General features: G+C 45.5%; 1 protein-coding gene across 5 annotated transcripts in view; it reads right to left on the reverse strand.

The window, feature by feature from the left end:
- Nucleotides 1-19,051, reverse strand: part of LOC144175821 (uncharacterized) — a 227,813-nt gene that overhangs the window by 66,332 nt on the left and 142,430 nt on the right. For all 5 annotated transcript variants that reach the window (XM_077704828.1, XM_077704830.1, XM_077704827.1 and 2 more), the window contains one exon: nt 5,492-5,643. In XM_077704828.1, coding sequence (XP_077560954.1) covers nt 5,492-5,643 — 152 coding nt within the window. The remainder of the gene's footprint in view (nt 1-5,491; nt 5,644-19,051) is intronic.

Genomic DNA, 19,051 nt, shown 5'->3' on the forward strand with positions numbered 1-19,051 from the left:
AACGAAAAGCACTATTTGCCAGACCAAGCCATGGCTTAGAGCCGGCCCTAACGCGTATATGTCTCATCACTCGGATATGAATTTAGAACACATTAGTTGTGTTTAGATAGCTTTTCTAGTAGTTTCTGGAGTCAAAATAAAAGTGTGTGCTTTTATGTATGTGCCTTCCTTAGGAATGACGGGAGCAAACAAGCCTATCACTACTAACTGCGTGAAGAGCTTTTTTATCGTCGGAACTACAACTCGAACGGTCAGAAGTGGCTCATAAGTATCTCACACCATCTGCGCCACCTTTCATGCCGACCCGAGTTGCGCGAACGCTGGCGTGCTCAAAACGTACGAGCGACTCCACCTACGTCACTATTGAAGGGGAATGTATACCTACGTGCGGAATTACGGCCGCCCATGTCGGGGATGTGAACGCCGCAAATCACCGCCTACTCGCTCTACGGCCCCGTTGCAACCACTACCGTGCCCAGCGAAACCCTTTGATCGCATTGGCATCAATCTGTACGAGCCACTGCCTTTACGGCCGCCGGCACCGGTGGATAGTTGTTGCGGTAGAAAACCTCACAAGGTACGCCAAAACAGCTGCCTTGGCGGCATCCCTGGCTCGTGACGTCGCCACGTTTCTTTTACGTCACTTTGTAGTTCACAACACAGCGCCTGGAGAACTTCTGAATAATCGAGATCGGACGTTTTGAAAGCTCCACTCGCCGAATGTCACGTTCTTCGCCGCACGGGCTCCTCGCACCACCCGTAAACCAATGAGCTCACAGAGCGGTTCAATCGCACCGTGGGAGATATGCTTTCAATGTACGTGTCATCGAAACACTCCAATTGGGACCTCGTACTTCCGTTCATAACTTATGCATATAACACGGCCACGCAGACAACGACAGGATTTTCTCCCTTTTTTCTATTTTATGGACGCCAGCCGACCTATAACCTGGACAACATCCTACCTTGCAAACCAGTTTAAATTCTGTGACGTCGGGGTTGTAACTGGCGAGCACGCCGCAGGGTGTCACGAACTCGCTCGTTGCTCTACAACTGCAGAAAAACAGCGCCAGAAGCATCGCTGTGACCAACACCGGGTGTCTCGTCAAAACTTGCAGCCAAATATCACGGCCCTTAGAAAGTCATCGCCCGCACTTCGCCCGTAAACTAAATTGTGGGACCAGTCGCCCCATCCTCTGACCTTGGCCGCCGTAGGCGTGAAACAGTCCACGTTCAACGACTGAAGCCCTAGTGGGACCACCCGGTGTCGTCCTTACCCTAGGTCGCCTGGTTGGCGCCTTTTCACCGGGACCGATTGTAGCAATGCTAATGAGCAGCTCGTGTAACACCATCAGCTTATCGCTGTATGCGCCCCATCAAGAAACAGTGCCATGTGATGGTGGCCGATCTATGCAAGACGGTATGCGCGCAGGCTGGTAGCAGCGGAAGAAGAAGTATGGCAGAAGGTGCTCGGCGCGCGAATTCGGCCATCGTCTGTACGCTTGTACCTACGCTCGCCTTCCTGCTGCTACTGTCAATAAACGACGTTTGGTCTACTACCGGAGGGTCACCAATATTTCTTTCAATATATATATATATATATATATATATATATATATATATATATATTTAGAGAAACACACATCGCCCAGTTTGGGCGGGACACGTGTGCTCGTCTCGTATCTTTCTGTTCTGCCATATATATATATATATATATATATATATATATATATATATATATATATATATATATATATATATATATATATAGAAAGATAAACTCACAAAGCGCGCAGAAATAGTATCAGTAAAGAGTCGGATACAAAGAAAGAACAATAACAAACAATGTTTACTTACGTAGCGGCAACGGGATTTGCCTTCATCAGAGTAAGGTTACATGATTTTGCTGTCGCAAACATTTTGAACACATTTCTTATATAGGTTTGCATAAAACTGTAAGAAGGAGCGGAGAATGTTTCGGAAATGGAGAGTGTGCAGACAGGCAGGCTACGCCTATGTTACAACATCAACAAACAAACAAAAAAAATAAAAAGGGGGGGGGGGCGAGAGAGAGAAAAAGGGGTCGTGTTAACAATGCAGCGTTCAAGGTTGCACCATGACGGGTCAACGTATGCCGCGCGGGCTGCAAGTTCCGACAATGGGGGAAACTGGACAACCGCGGTTTGAAAAGAAAGGGAAGAGTATACAGTAAGGTATTCAGTGGCTGGGGAGACTGGTTCGGGATGAAGCGAAGATGGGTGTGCCCCCCGCGGATGAAGAGAATAGATAGGGGCACAAAAGAGCATTTCACAGAAGCTAGCAATTGAACAGGAAAGATGTGAGTTTATCTTTCTCTAGATTTATATATATATACATATATTTAGTAAGTAGAGACAGATACACCCGAGAAACACCCGAGACAGATACACCCGAGAAAGAAAAACGTTAACTGACGTTTGAGGAAGAGGACTTCCCTTCTTCAGAGTACAGAATAAATTGATTACGGGGTTATATATATAGAGAAAATGTAGCAAGGCCGAGGGCAGAGCACGGGAGGGGAGAGTTTGTAGAATTTTATCATGATGAACATCATAACAGAATATTTCCCGAGCCGCCACGCGTTGTTTATAGACGCAGCAAAAATTTGGGCGACGTTCTCACAAAATACAGCATTATCCCACCATAGACTACTGGTTCCATGCCCTGTAACAAACCACGGTGTAAGCTTGCCCACATATGACCACCACACAGCGCGCTGCCAGCACAGCTTCAAACCGTTATGTTAATGTGAAATGGAACGTTAACTGTGACTCCGCCAACGTCGTATACCTGCTGAAATGCACCTTCTGCGGCAAATAGTACATCGGCCAGACTGAAAAACTCTTTAGTTTGAGGTTTAACAAACATCGCTCTCATGCAAAAACATGCCCTTTGCCTCTATCAAAGCATGTTAACACTGCAGGTCATTCTTTTTAACAGCTGAAGGCCACAATTTTTGAATCTAGTTTTAAAACGCATCACGATCGCGAGGTTTGTGAATCCTCAGGTATAAGGTTAAGTCAGCGTCGTTTGGCATCAATGAAGGTCATGGGAAATCGACGTGTCTTTCCTCCGATTCCTCTCTCCTAATTCATATGCTGGAATTCTGCATTCCTCAGGCTAGTGTTATGCCTATTCATTTCTTTCCCTCGACAATATTTTCCAATCAATCTCCGACCCCCCGTAGACGGTTATAGTTATGTGCTAGCACAGCGTTTTTTAGCACAGTGGCTTCACTAAACCAAGTTTGACCAGCAAGTTTGGACATTATGGTCTGGGTAGAAGGCTGCGCTACCATTATTAGCTTTGATGCTCTCACGTTGTAATCGATTTGTGCACGCGAGCGTGTGTGATTGCTTTCCTCTCCCCTCCATTTTTGTATTGCCGTTTTCTAATACATGTTGCTCCCCGTCTCTGCGTTCCCTGAAGTGGTATCATGTGCCGACCAAATGTGTACCTCCACGCGCGCGTCATGCGCGTGCACCTGCCTTCTGTTATCTTTATTTTCACGACTTGTTTGTCCCTGTCTTTCATTTATTCTCTATTTCTTTTTTCCTGTTTTTTTTCTGTTCTTTGTATAAGAATCTACACTGATTTTCTGTCGAAACTGCCTGTCTGGCTGTTTTTGGGCGCGACCCTTACCTCCCACCAACAGAAGCCAAGTATAGTACTCTCATGTTTCAATCACCTGACTCTGACTATTAGAGCGGATGACTATTAGAGCTATTAGAGCGGATGTGTTTTGTGAGATGTGCGCCTTTTGCGTGCATGGGCACATCTACTTTGGACCCCTCTCTTGCCCCCCAGTTGCCACGGGACACTGAAAATGCCAATTACCTTGTTAATTTCTTTTTCTGCATACTTCTTTCTCGTGTTTGTACCAGGTGGCTGATTTCTTTGTTACTTTTTTTATGCCCATTCCAATCGCGTTCAAGGGCATATCTTCTTTTCACCCCTCTCTTTCTTGCCTATTGGCAACGGGGGAAAGGGTAATCATCTTTTATTTTTGTTTTTTTATCTTGTTTTCTCATGTTCGTTCCGCGTAACTGATTTGTTCCCAGTGTCAAATGCGTGCATGGGCATATCTTGTTCTGACACCTTTTTCACCCCTGTTTCCACTTATGTAAGAGGGAATTACCTTGTTAAATTTTTTTGTCGTTCTGTTTCTTTTCTTTTTTGATTCTCGTTTCTCATGTTCGTACCGTGTGACTGTGATTTCTTGTTATACTTTTTCCTCTCTTCAACTTCTCTCAATTTTTTGCTGCTTACCAACCATTATCCCATTCGACAAGCTCTCCCTCCCCTTGCCATTCTCTCGCCCTTGCTACATTGTCTGTATATATATAACCCTCAAACAAACTTATTCTGTACTCTGAAGAAAGGAAGTCTTCCTGAAATGTCAGTAAACTTTTTTCTTTTTAATGTTTTTTTTCGTGTGCCTCTGTCTCTACTTACCCTACTTTCCCGCGCTCTGTGTGAGTTTTTGTTTCAAGACTATATATATATATATATATATATATATATAATACCTTCGAACCAGGTAGCGACCACGTTCGTTGCCAACGTTCCAGCAAGAGACGCAAGTTTCTTATCACAGGCAAGTCTCTTGTTGAAACGTCAGCAACAAGCGTGGTCGCTACCTTCTGCGAAGTTTTCTTCTTTTGTGTTCCCTACCGTCTTTCCAGTTTCAGTGCTCCATAATATAAATACATACATACATACATACATAATACATAACACATGCATACATAAATACATGCATGCATGCATGCATACATACATACATACATACATACATGCATACATGCATACATGCATACATACATACTGTGATGATTGACATCTCCCGGCCGCGGCAACGCGCAAGCAGACGCAGAAACGAGCGGGCGGTGGAAGAGAAGACGACGACGAGCGGGTCCACGCTGAGCGGAGAGCACGAGAGGGGATTGTGCCCGCGGTGACCAGCGACGAGACAAGGCTAGAGGAACAGGCGCAAGGACTCCTCGGGAGGCAGTTCGAGGTCAAGCCATGAGCGTGCTTGCGCCGTACTCCGAGAATCGCCCCGGGAGCTGTTCCGGGGGCCCTCTGCTGCAACCACCTCCCGAGACGAATCTTTGCGCCCGTTCCTTTAGCCCTGTGTCGTCGCTGGTCCCCGCCGGCAAGATCCCCTCTCGTGCTCTCCGCTCAGCATGGACCCGCTCGTCGTCGTCTTCTCCTCCACAGCCGGCTTTTTTCCGTCGTCTGCTTGCACGTTGTCGCGGCCGGGAGATGTCAATCATCACACATACATACATAGATTCGTACATATCTACATACATACATGCATACATGCATATAATAGGTATAAACACAAGCAATAAAATGTGAACTTTAGTTCGACGTCAGACTGATACTGTCCTTCAAGAATAATTTCACAAAGGTTGGTCACTGTCCGAAAGATTAAAGTGCTCACCATCCGGCGGCATGGTGCACTGCCGTGTCACCATTTTCATCGGGAATGTCCACTTCAGCACCAGCTACGACCAACATCATCGCGAGGTCCTCCTTGGCGGAATCACACGCGGCATGCAACGCCGAAGTCTTGGGTAGGCCGTAACCAAGTCCCTGCGCGCAAAAAATACGTATTGTCAATATCACATCTGGAACATGTGATCAGACGACGATAAATACTACGCGACCGATACATTTCCACCGTATAGGATAAATGCCGCATCTGAGATTGCAGCCTATATCAAAACGGAAAAAGAAATGGCTAGCTGTAAAGATAACACAAGGCCTGAAGCCGTTTCTACCATATTAATAAAATGTTCGTGTTACTTCGCGGTCAACCATAACATTTCTAATATATGTCGCAGCCGTACAATAGGGCATATAACAACTCCAACGAATCCGAAATCGAATGATGGGCATTCTTTCAGGTTACCCACATCTAAGTTTTTACGACTGACGCTATCTGCAACGTAAATAGAAAAAGCACATGTGACTAAGTCAACCAAATTACAGCATACAAGTGGACGTTTTTTCGGCAGCACAAGAGATATTTTTAAAGAATGTCATCGGGTCGCGGATAAATTTTCAATTCAGCCGAAAAATGAAAATATGTATTTTTAGATATTTCATGAGCCTTATTTCCTGTACAGGAAACCTTGGGCAATTTTTAAAACGCTTACGAACAACCACAATTCTGGGCATTTCGAGGACATTCTCTAAATTTTCTTCAAAGATATTTCCAATATACAAATTTTCAGAGTGGTCTGTCAGAACAAAAGGGGTTTTGGGTATTCCTTGCGATTACAGGATTTGTCAATTTGAAGAAAATGAGAGCAGATCTCCCTGTTGAGAAAAGCGTTTGTTTAAGGCGAAAGTCCAAAAACCGCGCTCTTTATTATTACAACAGCTTTTCTCATTATATTACGATATTGGTTATCTTCATAATATTATAAAGAACCTTATATTATAAAGAACCTATAAAGCAGCATTTAGAGAGAATATGTACATAGGTACCAAGAGCGTTGCATGGCTCGAACAAAGGCGACAGCGCTTCTCAACTCGGTGTCTCCGATGAGATACCGCCTCACCGCCTGTTGTGGGTTGATTTTATTTATACCCCCAGCCATCCGTTGCCGACGCGCGCAGTTTGAATTCCTCCAATCAGACTCCCACTGGCCGCAGATTGAATCCGGCAAATGGAGGGGAAGCGATTGCGTTACCGGAGCCGCCACGACGGGAAGGGAAGGCAACCCGGCGGCGCCACTGAAGGCGTGTCGCTGCGTGTCTGCAGCGGGTGGTTTAACCGAGGCGCGAATCGGCCCCGCCGTGGGCGAGTCACCAGGTGCAGCGAATTTCGGCTGGGCACTCAGGCGCTCTGGAGCAACATTCCCTGACAGGTTTGCACACGCCGGTTACTTTTACTCAATAGATTTAAAGAGCGGCAATAGACACATCCAGGTAAATGAGCGCGACGCCTAGAAGAACGCACTCATAACACCGGATGGGCTATAATAGTTGTAGGTAGTGCCTTTCGGTTTGTGTTCGGCGCCGGAAACATTCCAGAAAATTACGGATATTATATTCTTTGGCCTCAGGCGGCAGCCATGCCTCGTGTGCCTGGACTCGTTATTGTGTTCTCGACAACATTTTCAGAAACGCGAACCTAAGAAACTGGTATTCTTGGATTAGAAGTTGTTCATCTGCTTTGTGGATCTACTGCAACAGGACTTCCACAAAGCTCAGTGTTTCCACGCACCCACATTACACGCTGTTTAAGTGTGGGATAACTGTCTGTATGTTATCCAGTACCATGCCTAAAAACGTCTGTTGATATTGGACAGGAATCGACACACCATTAAGCTTCCAGGGTCCAATGTCAGGGTCCATATAGATCCCACGCTTCCAAAAGATTACTACGCCTACTGTTTTCAGGATTGAGTTTAAAACCATTTTTATGCCCATCCTGAAAGTTTGTTGACGTTAATCTGCACTTTCCGTTACAAAATGAACTGGTTATCAGATATAAAAGACATTTGAACGGTGTGTAAATATATTTATTAAAAAGATGTGATAGGCAATGGATTTCAAACGGCATTCAGTTTTAGTAAAAACGATATGCATCTAAGAACTCCGCTTTGAAGCACTCTGTGTCCATGCTTGTAAAATCTGGGAAGTGTACAATCAAATCTATAACAAAATGGTGGCTTTGTTGTGTGGCTTACAAGCATGTTCAACGTGTTGCCTGACAAGCCAACAGATTTAAGGTCGCTGAGAATGCCAAGGGTGATGATGATGATTTAGGGTTTTAAAGAGCAAGACCAACCCGGGCAAAGAGCGCCAGGACAACGGTGAGACGCTATGAAGAGATAATAAAACGGAATCTTCTAAAACTCCACTACTTCAATTATACTATCAAAGTTGCTGTATAGGGCCATTATTAAGAGTAAGAAATGTTGGCAATGAAGGTGTTAAAAACCCCACAATACCGCCATTTGTTTTGTGACGAAACTGAGCTAAAGTGAAATCATGGAGAGTATGATATGTAGTTTAAGAAGTCAACATCGACAAGGTAAACACTTTTCTGTAAGAAAACATGGGACTATCTGATAAAAATAATAAAGGGTGCAAGGGTATATATCATGAGTGTATATATCATGAAAGTGACGTTTTCTCTCTATGTGGCACATCTCGCATTCAATAAGCATATGAAGAACTGAGAGCTGCCCCCCACACCGATGACAGTGTAGCTTGTTTGCCTCTGTTAAAAAGTATAAGTGTGTGATGTGTGTGTGAACAATTCGCAATCTGCATAATGCTACATCTACAAATCTTTCACGTTTTTCACCAGGGGGCTTTTTCTATTTTTGCTTTAACGACATGTAGTTTATTCTCTACTTCTCTGTCTCATTGTTGCTGCCAGTGGGCCCGCAGCTTCTTTTTTACAAAAGGTTTCAGATCTTGATATGGAACTTTGTTTATGTCAATGCTGCTTCGAAGGGCGGCACCTGCAGCACTAGGGTCAGCAGCTTCATTTCCAGCAATGCCGCATTGGCCAGGAACCCAGCCGACTGTGACAACGACTTTCAGGCTACAAGGCGAGTGGAGAGCTACTAAAACACAAATAAAAGTAGGGTTTCTACAGACCTTCCTAGATGAAAGATTTGAGACGACACTCAGAGAGCCTGTGTACATAACTGTCATCCTAATTTTGTTTTGAGGAATGTGGTTCAAATCCAGTAGAATACCGTGCGCCTCTGCAGTGAATATACTTGTGTTTCTGTTCATTGTTTTAGACATTTTAATTAGGGGGCTATTTGCAGCCAAGGATACGGGTGTGGTCGTTTCTGAAGCATTCGTGTAAAATTCAGCTGTCTTGTATTTGTCACGAAGGAACAGAAAACGCTGAGTGATGACAAAGTTTGGTACATTATTCTTTTGTATTTCTCTAAAGGACATATCACAGTCTATTGGGAAAGAGTCCCATGAAGCGTCCAAATCATAAATTTAGGTACAGTGGACATCAGTAAAAGGAACTAGGAACTCGCTGACGAGGTGTGACACTGCCCACAGAAACGGTGGAGCTATAGATTGTCGGTTTTCAAAGAGATGATCAGTTGTGTTATTTTTCATTATGGTATTCAGAGGGTGTTAATTCAAAGAAGTCATCTTTGCGGCATACATCAGAGCAGTGTAGGCGCGCTGGTACCCTAGAGACCACTGGTTTGGTTCGACATGAAGGGATGGAATAGGACTTGTTCGATATGCCCCTGTGGCCAAGCGAAGCCCCAGGTTGTATACTGGGTCTACCATTTTGAGTGCTGTTTTGGTGGCAGACTGGTATACAATGCAGGCGTTGTCTATTCTTGACCTAACAACACTAGTAATAAGTGCCAGCCGACATTTTGTATCCCTTCCCGAGGACTGATGAGATAGTACCTTTAAAATGTTCATTGTTTTCAGGCATTTTAATTTTAGTAATTTAATGTGTGGTATGAATGTGAGCTTGTGCTCCAGCAAAACACCTAGAAACCTGTGTTCCTTTTGCACTGGTGTGGGCTGACCTCCTAACGTGATACAAGGAAGAGGTTCGACACCGCGTATCATAGAAAAGGCAACAACAGCACTTTTATGAGCGTTAAACTTAAAACCATTTTTCAGCCCATGTAACCAGCTTGTTGACCCCTAATGGGATTTTACGTTCACATATCGACAGAACACAGTATTTAAAGCTAACTTAGATGTCGTCAACGTAGGCAGAGTATGAAACAGTTCGACGCACCATAGTTTTAAGAGAAGTCATTTTAACAATCAATAGTAAACAGCTCAGCACTCCTCCCTAGGGTACGCCATTTTTTTTGAACAGATGTTCTAGACAGGGCAGTCCCCACACGGACACGTAATGTGCGATCAGACAAATAGTCTTGAATGATATTGTGTATACTGCCACTAAGGCCAAACGACTGCAAGTCCAATAGAATACCATATCGCCACGTTCTATCGCAGGCTTTCTCCATATCAAAGAATACAGAGAAGCAGTGCTGTTTATGGACAAAAGCGTCTTTAACATACGATTCAAAGCAACCAGATTATCTGTAGTTGATCGGCCAGACCTAAACCCTGCCTGAGTATTGTGTAAAACATGATAAAACTCCAGAAAGTGAAAAACATCGCCTGTTTATTGTTCCCAGGAGCCTACACAAACAGCTGGTGAGGGCAATATGCCTGTAACTATCAGCAAAGCATGGTTCTTTCGCCTCGTTTAGATGAGGTACAAGGATTGACGGTTTCCATGCTCTTGGAAAGCGGCCTTTCTGCCATATTTTGTGAAAGAGACAGTATTGTGTCGCCACACCACACCACCACCACCAGTTCAGTCTGTCTTTACGAAATATAGTGTAGTGTGTTAAAATTTTGTTTGGGATGGGCATAGGTGTGTCTCTTGGGCGCACAGTATTTTTGGTTTGTGATTTGAGAGTATATTATCTATAATGTCAAGGTCGTTCAACCGCCCCCAATAATTCCACAGGATAACACTTTCAGCAGCCATGAATACCACGAGAACAGAAATACAGTGTAAAAATTTTGTTTAGGATGGGCGTAGGTGTGTTTCTTGGGCGCACAGTATTTTTGGTTTGTGATTTGAGAGTATATTATATATAATGTCAAGGTTGTTCAACAGCCCCCTATACTTTTATAGGATAACACTTTCAGCAGTCATGAATACCACGAGAAGAGAAATACAGATCACGAGAGGTTCTTTTTCCATTATAAAAGTCAATAGTGAAAGAGTTTGGTTTCTGGGGCCCTTTGAGTAGTTTACCTAGGTCGCCGAGTTAGTACCCGGTGTAGTGATCTTGGGCGACTTCGGTTTGTTTGATTTACCCCGACAAGCGGAACTGCGGCGCTCCTGTTGTGTTTCAGGAGCAGCTGTGCATGGACAGACATCCATGGTCTCATCTAAGGTTTCCAAAGGAGAATTGTCAGTGGAGACATTGTTTGTGCTAGAGGCCACAGCCACAGCACTGGACATTGTTGCAACAGCAGTGGCCGCAGGAGCAGCCTTCTGCTGTTTTGCAGATGCCTGGGATGTAGCCAGATCATCACTCATCTGGACTGAGCTCGTGCTTGAGGCCTTAGGCACAGCACCAGAGCTAGTACTGGAGGCCTAAGGCGCAGCACTGGAGCTCGCGCTAGAAGCCTTAGGGCCAGCACTGGAGGAGAGTGGAGCAGCAGATACCACGGCAGCGACTTTCTGCTGCTGAGCGGGGGGCTGTGCCGCGACCAGGTTGCACTGGGTGCCCGCATCCACCAGACGACGCTGGGCCCACCGGAGAGCAGAGTTAGCATAATTTCTGCCTGAAGGCAGGGCATGCTTCAGGCGTTCTTGTGCGCAGATTAGGTTTTCAGTGACTTTGAGTTGAATTATTTATTTTTCCTTTATGAACGCAAGACATGCACATGAGTATGCAGAGTGAGGTTCACCACAGTTTGGACATTTCACTTGTTCTTTTTTGCAGTCATCACTGATGGGGTCAGCACGAGCGCAGTGTGCACAGGTGGGTCGGCCACGACAAGACTGAGTTCCGTGGCCATACTACTGGCACTTGAAACACCTTTGAGGACTAGGTATGTAAGGGCGTACTGGGCAGGATATGAAGGCCGCATTGACGGATTCAGGAAGCGTTGGACGATTGAAGGTCAGAACAATATGGTTATTTCGAATTTCCTCACCTGCGCGACGCATGGTCATTCGCAGCACAGCCGTGGCGCCCTGTTCTCTGCGTCCTTCATGCAAATCCTCATCTGTCTCGTGAAGCAGTTCTCTCTCACAGATCACGCCTTGCGTTGTACCCAGGCTACGATGTGGTGTGCCCGTCACTTTGAGTTCAGCCAGGGTGTTCTGTTTTAGTAGGTTCTGACTTTGGTTCTTTCGTTGCACTTGTACCAGCAGATCACCAGAGGCTAGTTTCTTTGCTTGGTAATCCCGGCCGACAAAGCTTTCAGGGCACTTTGCCATGAGGAAGACAGATTTTTTGGCAAGTGGTGCATGTCCTTCTTCGGGATGGATTACAAGGTATTTTGCTAAAGTTTCAGCATTGGAGGCTGGTTTCAGTTTAGTTACCGCGGTGCGGCCCCTTTTAGAAGGCCGATCACTTTTTTGCGGGGGGATAGAAAAAGCCATATGAACATGGAATCAATTCGTCGGCAGAGCCGGTCGCCTACCACCGAGCCCAACAAGCCAACGTGACCTTCAAATACATGCTAACCGTTACCCTGCCGCTATAAAACTATACTTGGTACCAAGGTTGATATCCTTGCACAGGGTTAACCCTCTACGACAGGAAAAATGCAGAAATGAGTAAGAAAAGAGGTGGCAGGACAGGGGTAAGAGAGGAGATAGGAAAGAGAAAGAATGGGGAGGAAGGAAGGTAAAGGCGACTGGTTGATTCCCCCGGGCGGGGCAGACCGGGGGTACCGCCTGCGAGAAGCGGGGACAGAAGTGGTGTGTTGCCGCTGCTGGGGGGCCGTTAAAGTCCAAAAGGACTTCAAATTTCTCTCAGCCACCAGGTTCCCCTTTTCCCCAGACACGCCAAAGCGACGCACAGCCGGGACGTGGGTGGGTTCAACCCACATGTGCTCGGGTCCATGGTGTTGCAAGACCCCAAGTGCCTACGGTAGTAGGCATTCCTGCGGAGCTCGGGACCATGGTGTTGCTACACACCAAAACACCTTGAGTACACAAGGTGCCCCCCGCGGGGAGAATGCCAAGGGTGAAGTGGTGTCATAGACTATTTCCGGGTCAAAGAATACTGCGGTTCAGAACTGTTGGTGAACAAAGGCATTTTTGATGTAGCATTCCTGGACCATAACTTGGTCGTTCATGGATCGCCCTGCCCTAAACCCTGCGTGGCAGCTCTCGAGATGGCAAATTTGCTGTAGAGAGACAGAAGTCTAATTTATAATCTTCTGAAGACGCTTACACAGGCATGTGGTAAGGGGAACAGGACGATAACTTGAGAACGAATACGCATCGTTGACGAAATTAATAATATTCTCCATTATAGCCTGCCTCAAGACATAGGAAGCCGCCCAGAAGTCCATAAGTGATTGCATACTTCGATTAGCTTTTCGAGATGTCTGAATGTCAGGTACCATACGGCATGTAATGTCCGCACGTAGAGCATACGTTTCACAACTGCTCCGAGCAACACTCAGCTTACAAAGCAAAAATGGGACTGGTAAGAATAAAAATTGTTTGGCATGTTGTTATCGCGAAAAACCTTAATGTCACGTCCTTTAGGTTACGTGAAGGTCTTAGTTTAGCGTGCAGAACTGGACAGGTGCCTGATGTGTCGTGACAGTGTATTAGCCGGATTCTCAAGTGTTCCTTGTTGTGGAGACCCCAAGGGGCCCCTGTAGTAGCATGCGCCAAAGGAAGTTTTCGAAATAGACTTTTTGCGAGCGTCGAGGATATGCACAGTTATGAGTTCTGTCGCTTCACACCTTGGTGGTGCGTTATGGATGTGTAGTGCAGTTTAGATATTTTTGTAAATGTGTTCCCCTTTCCTTTAGCTTCGTTGAACTTTTCATGGAAACGCGAATTGTTTGGAGCTTCACTTGCGAATAAAAAAGAACTGCAGATACGACCACTAGGATAGGGTGTCCGTGGTATGCAGGCGGTTTCTTGTTAAATAGGGACGCTTCCATTGAAATTCCACCTTTTTGGTGGGGGGAGGCCTAGCATTCATTCGGATTATATGCACTGATATCGCGTAATCAAATAAAATGTTTACTAAATCATCCACGAGAGCTTCAACATCAAAGCGCACGCTGTTAATCAAGTGATGTGTAAGGGGCATGTTGGTGCTATCCCACCAATAAATATTATACAAATTGCAGGAGCGTCGCGGACGGGCGACACTGATGGGATGATATACTAACGACTTTTGGGTAGACACATGCTGCGTGCTTAATTGGTGTGCTGGACCTAATATACGTTATGAACATTTTGGGAGACCTGTACAGTTGTATTGCATTATGTTTTCTCTTTCTATTATTTATAGTTAGGAGTGACTTAGATGTGTGTGTTTATGCAGGAGCGGTATTTTTGCATTTTCTTCGTGAGCTTCTGAATCGCACCCCCCTCCTTCCAATGCAATGCAGATATGTATAGTGAGACGCACATTTTGTCCTCGGATGTCCTATGAGTTACGGAATGATGTGGTTCCTCGGATCTCGGCTTTTGGGGTGCCCTTTGACAGTGCCGCCATGACCGAGGGTGTCAATGGTGCAAAGGTGGCACCAGGCAGCACAGGGGGGGGGGGCGGAAGGGGTGTGAGCCTCTTGGCGAGCTGCAATGGCAGCCTCCTTAATTCATCTACGTGTACCATTGGAAGGTAAAGTTCAAACTGAAGCAGCCGAATTGCTTCTAATTGTGTTGGTTGCCCCCACAACCACTGCAAATCCCACATGCGGTACGGTGATGGGTTGGGCCGCTAAAGGCAACGCTTCAGGGGTGTGAGACGGGAAAAACTCCGTATTGCTCAAACGAGGCACCGCTCCACCCCCTTCGCCGAAGAGCTGCGTCCGCACACTTTCCAGTACACTCTAAAATTGGCCACGCGTAGTAAGCTTGAAACACGCTGCTTGCCGTCGCAAACTTCTTTTAGTCCCACATGACTCAAAATAGGCGTTGTTTTCTTCCTTCCAAGCGTGAAGCGGGCCGACAGCACCCACATTCGCTTTCTTTTACGCGTGATGCAGGATTGTATGCGTTTGAACCGGAAAAACCACGCTTAAGAGTACCCCGCGCCCGCGATCGCGCCTCTTCATCACGCATACACATACCTGGATGCATATCCCCAAACGTCCCGTGCGACGGGTTGCTGCATGCGGGTGGGACTCACGCTTCCTCAGTTCTTTCTTTTTTTAACGCGAAGGCATTGAAACGTGGCGCTCACTTCAGTGATTTTGGCGGGAATACGAAGTTAGAGCCGTTGGAGCCATCGGCCGAAGCCGGCGCTTTGTGCGTCGTGTCTGCCTGCCATTCAAGTGTATGGTGTGCGGAGTGCTCGCTTCCTTGCATTAAAAAGTGGCGAAGAAGGAGCAACGTGATAAGTAACTTGACATCGACTGGTACGTGTGGTGTGCCGCGCTGTAGGTGAGAGAACACTGGGGGTTTACTGCCGGGATTTCTCGGGCGACACGGCGAACTCCACTTTTCTTTGCGGGTGGAGTTGTTACAGTGGGCAGTCAGCTTTCATCCACGGTCACTTGTAACATCCAGGTAAGCAAATTATTTACAGACGTCTTTGCTCGATCATTGTGTATTTCAGAACTATTTACGGAATAACGACGTTTAGTGTATTGTGTAGGTCTTCCTATTGACCTTGGAACGTCGCATTAGTGCCAGGCCTAGTTGTCTTTGAAAATGCTATTTGCCACGGGTCATGCGGTCAACTGGCAAAGATGACAAGAAAGAAGGAAAGAGTGCGTTTCTGGGTGTGGCTGTGAGTCATTTCTTCCGTTCTCCGTCGAGTTTCCGCCGGTCTCGGTGTCTCGCTCTAGGTACCTTTGGCTCGCTGGTGGTAAATTTCGGGGCCACGCTCGCGGTTCTCGTGAGTGACCGTTCTCGGGCGAAGAGGCGCGGCACCGCCAATTAAAGAGCCGCCTGCTCTCTCCGTCCTCCGCAGGCCACGCAGAAAACGGCGAAAATATTGTATAACGCAATTCACACAGTCGAAGCGTATATTACGAAGCGTATATTAGCGTATATTATGCATATTACGTATATATAAGCGTATATTATGCATATTACGAAGCGTTGAAAATCGCGTCTCACTACATAGGAACGGGGGAGTTTATGCTGCACATCGCGGCAGAAGTTTGTTTTGTTGTATGACAGTTAGAACGCACATGCACGGTGTCCCAGCTATAATCCACCAAGATTTTTAAAAAGAGCAATGGCTTAACGCGAAGAAAACCTAGTGCATAATGTTTCCAGTACAGTAGACCATCGGGCAGTAATTTATTTGTTAATGAAATTTAGTTATGTAATTGTAATTATTTTAGAACTTGAGAAGTACTGTCCCAATCATTAAAGTATCAATGAGGCACCTGTAGGTGCCCACGAGAGACACCTGACTGCGGTATTTTAAGCGACGTGCTTATTGCGTACTTATTTATTTTGACGGATAAAGAAAGCCCGCGAAATATGAAAAATACCAAGTGACTGCACTTCAGCCCGCCTCATATATCAGTGCCCTCGAGCAGCCTCCCCCTGAGTTAGAACGCAATAAAGGAGAGAAAGAAAGAAAAAATCGCGACCTTGTTAGTGCCTTATCTGCCACATGCACCCGGCGAAACTTGCGGTTGCTGCTCCTTCCGTGTACTCCACTATCAAGGTGTCGCGCTGTCTCTTTGGGCGTGTGACAGGCAAAGCAGTTTCTTTCAATCAGTTTATTCGAGGGCGCTGGTTTATGTCGCAGCTGGACTACAGTCACGTGGTATTTTTCATGTTTCGCAGTGTTTCTTTGTCTTTAAGAATAAATAAGTGCACAATTAGTACATCGCGAAAAATACTACAGTTCCATGTTCCCCGTGGGCACCTACAAGTGCCTCATTGACACTTTAATTATTGGGACAGTACTTCTAGAGTTCGAAAAGTAATTACTATTAGCTAAGTAATTATTAATAACGAAAAAACTGGCCGCAACTCCAGTGTACCGAAAACAATATGCACTAGGTTTTCTTAAGTTATGCCATTGCTTTTTTAAAAAATCTTGGTGCATCACAGCACAAACACCGGGAATAACTATTATACTGAAGCCGCATTTGATCTTTTCCACGTTTCACCCGTGGACATCGTTTGCCGCTGCCATTGCATGAGGTGACCACAAGCAGCTGGTATGCTGCCGAACCCAGAGAAATCTTGAAGTTGCAAGTGGACACGTCACTGCAAACCTTGGGTTCTGTGTTCATGTGTGTTACATAGAGGAAGTTACGTATCCGTCTGCTTTTGAGCAGTGGCTAGAATTTCTTCAAGCAGTAATTATACGTGATCGAATCGACGAAATTTCATGTGCGCTCAAAATGATACGCGATTTGTTGATACTACACTTCCTTTGAGTTAAGCTCAAAGCAACGTTCACGAGCTGCTTTAACGCGGCATGAAGATTTCACCTGTAGCCGATTGTGCATTTTCTGTCTATATCTCGGATTTGTCTGTATTCAAGCTTTCTTGTAAGGTAATGTGAATAAAAAGGTCCCACTAAATATTAAAATTTGTTTAAATTTTTTGTTCTGTGTTGTATTTCAGCTGTGATTCAAAATCTCGACCTTCGCAGCAATTCTCGGAGACGTTTTTGCGTAATTTTTTTCACCTTCGTATAGGCAATGACTCTGAAAGAATGCACGCAGCCCAAGATTAACTGTATGGGATTAGCTTGTTACACTTGTTCAATACGCTTTATGAACGTTTGTCTTCGTCTGCCTTCAATGGCGCTTTGTCTTTATAAGAACCGAAATTCTGAGGCAATCTTAACCCCCCTCATTCTGCTTACACTACTGAGTTTGGGACCGTGTATAACGAAGAATTATCGGCGAAATAACAATGCCAGTCTTGTCGATCCAGGACTGGCGACCTTCTTAACGCTTAGTGAAGGCGAAACTTTGTATTTACCCGATGCGGCATTCTCCAGCCGTGCATAATAGGCCTCTCTGACCACCATTATTCAATTAAAAAAAGCTAAAAGAAGACAACATTTGCTCTGCGTATTCATGGGGTTGGGGTGTGCTCCAAGCTATACACACCATAAATACGGCACTGCAACTATTGTCTTCTTTCAGCTTTATTTTAAATGATTCCTGGTTGTCAGAGAGGCTTATTATGCACGGCTGGAGAATGCCGCATCGGGTCAACAAAAATTCTCTTTTTCGCCTTCACTAAGCGTAAAGAAGGTCGCCAGTCACTGTTGGCAAGCCTGACTGCTCAGCGTGATAGTTCACCACGCCTAAAACAAGCGTGCAAAAATACCCTTTACTCACGCCCAGCAAGCGTTACACATCCCGCGAATCATGCTTAGGAAGCGTAATTTTTCAACGTGAAAGCTCATCACGCTTGGAACGAGCGTGGAAAAAATCGTCGACACTCAGGTTTGCTACGCGCTAAAAACTCTCGAGTGTACCCAAGGCGCTCAGCCTTTTTCGTCCTTTTCGGAAAACGATACTGAGGCTACTCACGGTAGCCGCCAAACATTCCTATTTACAAACGTAACTGTTTTATTATTCCTATTTCAATTCTTTTTGTAAACCAGTGAAAAACTATCTAATCCTGACAACAAAGGGCTGTCTGTTAGTTGTGTTGAAACAATGTTTGTAACGGGGACTGTAGCGCCCTTCCTGTTATTGCATCAACTGCTAATTGTTTGTTTTTATTTTTACGCTGTTTCGTGCTCTCCCTGCACGCACCTGAATTCTTTAACGAGTCATATTGTTTTTTTTATATTCGGGGGCGCGAGGAAGTCCACTCATCTAAAAGAATAGAAGATAAAGGAGATATTAATATAGATCATTCCATTTACTTCTAGATGGATGGTTCTATTTTCGAGTTTGATTTTTTTACGCGTGCTGGGTGGGCGCCACTGCAGTTTTGGCATTGGTTGTCCTGATTACTGCAATTTTGCTGGGTGCGGGCTACTGAGAGCATATTCCAATTGTTTTTACATGGGCGTGAATAGTACCCTGCCAATAGCGTTTGCACCTAAAGCTCCTGCGTGGGTTATGGGCATGTGGTCTAGCCATCGCAGGAAACCTGCATTAGCTCATTGTGGTGAGGTGCTGCGGCAGCACACTATGTCAGCACTGTGTGTTTGGTTTTGATTTCGTGCTTTTCTCACTGCTTTGTGATACTCCTTACTGAAACCAAGCTGAGAACGTTCAGGCCATCAAAGAGGTCGCAGTCAGTTTCATTGATCAGATCAGAATCCTATATGACACCCTGTTATTTAGTTCCGGTTCGGTT

The sequence above is a fragment of the Haemaphysalis longicornis genome, unplaced genomic scaffold, assembly GCF_048455015.1.
Source record: "Haemaphysalis longicornis isolate Haplotype H1 unplaced genomic scaffold, Haemaphysalis longicornis Haplotype H1 scaffold_3, whole genome shotgun sequence".
NCBI lineage: Eukaryota > Metazoa > Arthropoda > Arachnida > Ixodida > Ixodidae > Haemaphysalis > Haemaphysalis longicornis.